Source organism: Cynara cardunculus (assembly GCF_001531365.2).
Source record: "Cynara cardunculus var. scolymus isolate 2C chromosome LG 10, CcrdV1, whole genome shotgun sequence".
Taxonomy (NCBI): Eukaryota; Viridiplantae; Streptophyta; class Magnoliopsida; order Asterales; family Asteraceae; genus Cynara; species Cynara cardunculus.
Genome location: NC_037537.1, coordinates 23,983,614 through 23,987,012, shown reverse-complemented (window position 1 = coordinate 23,987,012; position 3,399 = coordinate 23,983,614). Strand labels below are relative to the sequence as shown.

The window sequence follows — 3,399 nt, the reverse complement described above, 5'->3', positions numbered from 1 at the left end:
TTAAAACATTACTTGTTAAAAAATATTACATGTCGTAGTTGATACATTTTAATTAAAACTGAAATCATGAAAACTAACTCCTGATACACGTGCGTGTGTGAGAGCGAATAAAAATACTCACACTCTCCGTATTCGTCATGTTTTTTTAGGCTGAGGGAAACGTTGTGAATTCGAAACCCTGGTTAAGAAAAGCCCCCGCAAGCCAAAGCTTCAAATTTGGCAGGTTTATGTCAAATTCACACACTGTAACCTGTAGATTCATACCCACGGAAATTAATTACCCGTCTTAAATAAACAAACTTCTATAATATGAAAAGTAGCTTACGTTTAAGGTGAAAGTCAAGACAAAACTATCACCAACAGTTGCAAGATTCGAGCTCTGGACCTGAAAGCTCGTAATCGACTCGAGTGCTTTATGGAGCGACACCGCGACACCTTGTCCTGTGTTGCAGACAAGTCTCACATAGTATCCTTTTTCCTCCACTTGAAACATATCCATCTAAATTTAATCCCGTAAAAAAAATTGAAGTTAGCGTTGGATATATATATCATTTCAAATGTTTTATTAAAGGACAACATTCTTCGAGACCTTAGATATCTTCTTCAATAACGGAAATGATCTCGATTTCTGAATCTTTTTCGAATTTTGGGATGATGATTTTTGGTCTTTCGCAGCTTCAATTGTTGCAATGTCGGTCTTTAAATTCCTCGCTTGCGTTTGAAGCTCTTGAATGTATCGTGCAGCGTCTCCGACTATCGAAGCTTTATCCATCTGTATACGGACAAAATTCGTTACTTTTATTTAAAAAATATTACAGACTCGCTATCGATATAAAAATTTATTAAAGAAAATCAACCAAATATGATATAAATGACCAAATTTGCGTCATTTTTAGTGGGTATATATTGAAATAATTGAACAATTCAATAGGTATATTCCACGTAAGCAGATTGACTTTTCAGAATGCCAAGTCAGCATATTATTTCAGTGGCAAAATAATTAGCAACGAAAACGTCCGTCGCGAATAGCTTTTTTAGCGACGAACCTTAGTGATGTTAGGTACCAACGAACGCAACGCGTAGAGCTTCTCCTTCATTCCGCTTCTCCTCTTCCGCTCGGAAATCAAAGTTCTCGACCGATCTGTCTTCGTGCCACCGCCGCTCCTTCCTGGCGTATCTGGATTTCCGGTGGTAGCCGTCTCCGACGAATGATCATCTCCGTAAACGTCAGAACCTTTCAAATCCTGATCCCCTTCCTGGTTCCAAATCAGATTCACATTCGGATCCATCGCATCGTAACCGCCAAATTCAGTACAAGCACCGGCACCGGCAATGACGGATTGATTGAGACCGTACGACGTTGGCGGCAGTTGCAAATCGGTGCAGCAGTTGGTAAAGTGATTGCATTCGTAGTCGAAACAGAATTTTTCAATAGGATCTGCAGTCTCGGTTCGAATGGTTGAAATGAAATTGTCGAATTCGGTTTCTGGCATGAAATCCCCTTGGAACATGTAGTTGCCGCCATTGAAATGGCTGATGTGATTTTCCGATGAGTCTGCTCTCTCATCCATTTTTGTTGAGTTTGATATGATGAAGATGAAAACGACGATAAACATATTTATATATACATACAATATATATATACACATAAATACATAAGGTGTGTGTAAAAGGAATCATGGATGAGGCATCTGAAATGGCGACAATCAATAAGAAATGAAGAGGTGGTGCGGCGGTAACTATCTATATCCAGTTATATTACATCATCATAAACAAATAAATAAAATATATAGTCGAATGATTGTTTGAGAAGGAGAGTTAACATAAAAAACGTAAGAAGGGATCTGTACCTTTGATCATTTTTAGGGGGTGTTTGGGATTGCTATCTTTTTGTAAAAGTGTTTATTAACTTATGTGGTATCAATCCGGAGTTAAATAAAACATTGTTAAAATTATAAACTGATAATAAACAGTTTTTCATAAGTCAGGAAGAATTAACTTATCAAAAACAGCTTATTACCGGTTTGACACCGGTATAAACAGTTTTTTTTTCTTATCCAAACACCAAAAAACAGCTTATCACCGGTGTCAGACTAAAATAAGTTAAAAATCTTCTTTTATAAGCAATCCCAAACACCCCCTTAATCTCAACCCGACCCATAAATCGTGTTTGATATGGGAATTAAATCGGTGCATTTCATCCTAATGTGCATCCAAGGTGAGATCCCTTTTTACGCTTCTCCCCTTAACTCTTCTTTTTATCGGAACTCAACATTATATATATATATATATATATATGTGTGTGTGTGTGTGTGTATGGAGATGTTCATTTAAGAAATAAATAAGTGATTTTAGCTCCTTCATACGATCATGATTGGTCAAAAATTGCAACTTTGACTGCATGGTTTTGATTAGTCAAGATTTGTGACTTTAACTAGTCAAGATTTACGGTTTTGACTAGTCAATTGAAAATAGAGGGGTAATTTTGTAATTTTTATAAATAGATGGTAAACAAGTGCATATATGAATCCATAAATGCATATGTGAACTCATAGTTCATTTTGAATCAGTTAGTTAGCTCATATGTGAATCATGGGTTCATATGTAAATCACACAAGTTTCATATGTGAATCATACAGGTTTATATGTGAATCATACAGGTTTATATGTGAATCAGTTAAATAATTCATATATGAATTACATGGGTTCAAATATGAACATGCAATTCATATGTGAATCACATGATTTCACATATACATTTGTTTTGCCGCTTATTTGTAACAGTTACGAAACTACTTCTCTATCTTCCGCATACTATACGAGAAATTATCCGGTGCTTCACAGTTAAAGCCGCAAATCTTGGCTAGATGAAGAGCTAAGATCGCTTCTTAGCTTCTCAAATGAACTCGTCTCTCTCTCTCTCTCTCTCTCTCTCTCTCTGTGTGTATATATATATATATATATATGTAGAGGAGCAATCAAATGAAAATCACCCTCATTTGTACAAACCGTACAAACCACCCTCATACGTCGCTTTCATTATTTAATCTTATGAAATTTTTTCATAAAATTGTTTAATCTTGTGAAATTGTTTCATATAATACTTTTTTTGATGAATTTGTTTCATATATGGTTATGAAATTGTTTCATATAATACTTTTTTTGATGAATTTGTTTCATATATGGTTATGAAATTGTTTCATATAATATTTAATGAAATTTTAATGAAACTGTTTCATGTATTTCTCTAAAATTAAAATAATGAAAATGATAATATCCATGATTAACACCATCCTCAATGAAAATGGTTAATCAACCTCTCATAATTACAAAAAAATGAACAAAATGAAAAATTATGATTGGTTGAATGAGGTTTGCACGGTTTGTACAAATTGGGTG

At 34.6% G+C, this 3,399-nt stretch overlaps 1 protein-coding gene across 1 annotated transcript; it reads right to left on the bottom strand.

Moving 5' to 3' along the window:
- LOC112520145 (transcription factor FER-LIKE IRON DEFICIENCY-INDUCED TRANSCRIPTION FACTOR) lies at positions 1-1,571 on the bottom strand. The gene is made up of 4 exons (XM_025128447.1): positions 1,047-1,571; positions 590-772; positions 326-499; positions 1-250 (listed from the first exon to the last, which is right to left on the bottom strand). The coding sequence occupies exons 1-4, from the start codon at positions 1,569-1,571 to the stop codon at positions 146-148; spliced, it is 987 nt and encodes a 328-aa protein (XP_024984215.1). The 3' UTR covers positions 1-145.
- Between the last annotated feature and the right edge of the window lie 1,828 nt (positions 1,572-3,399).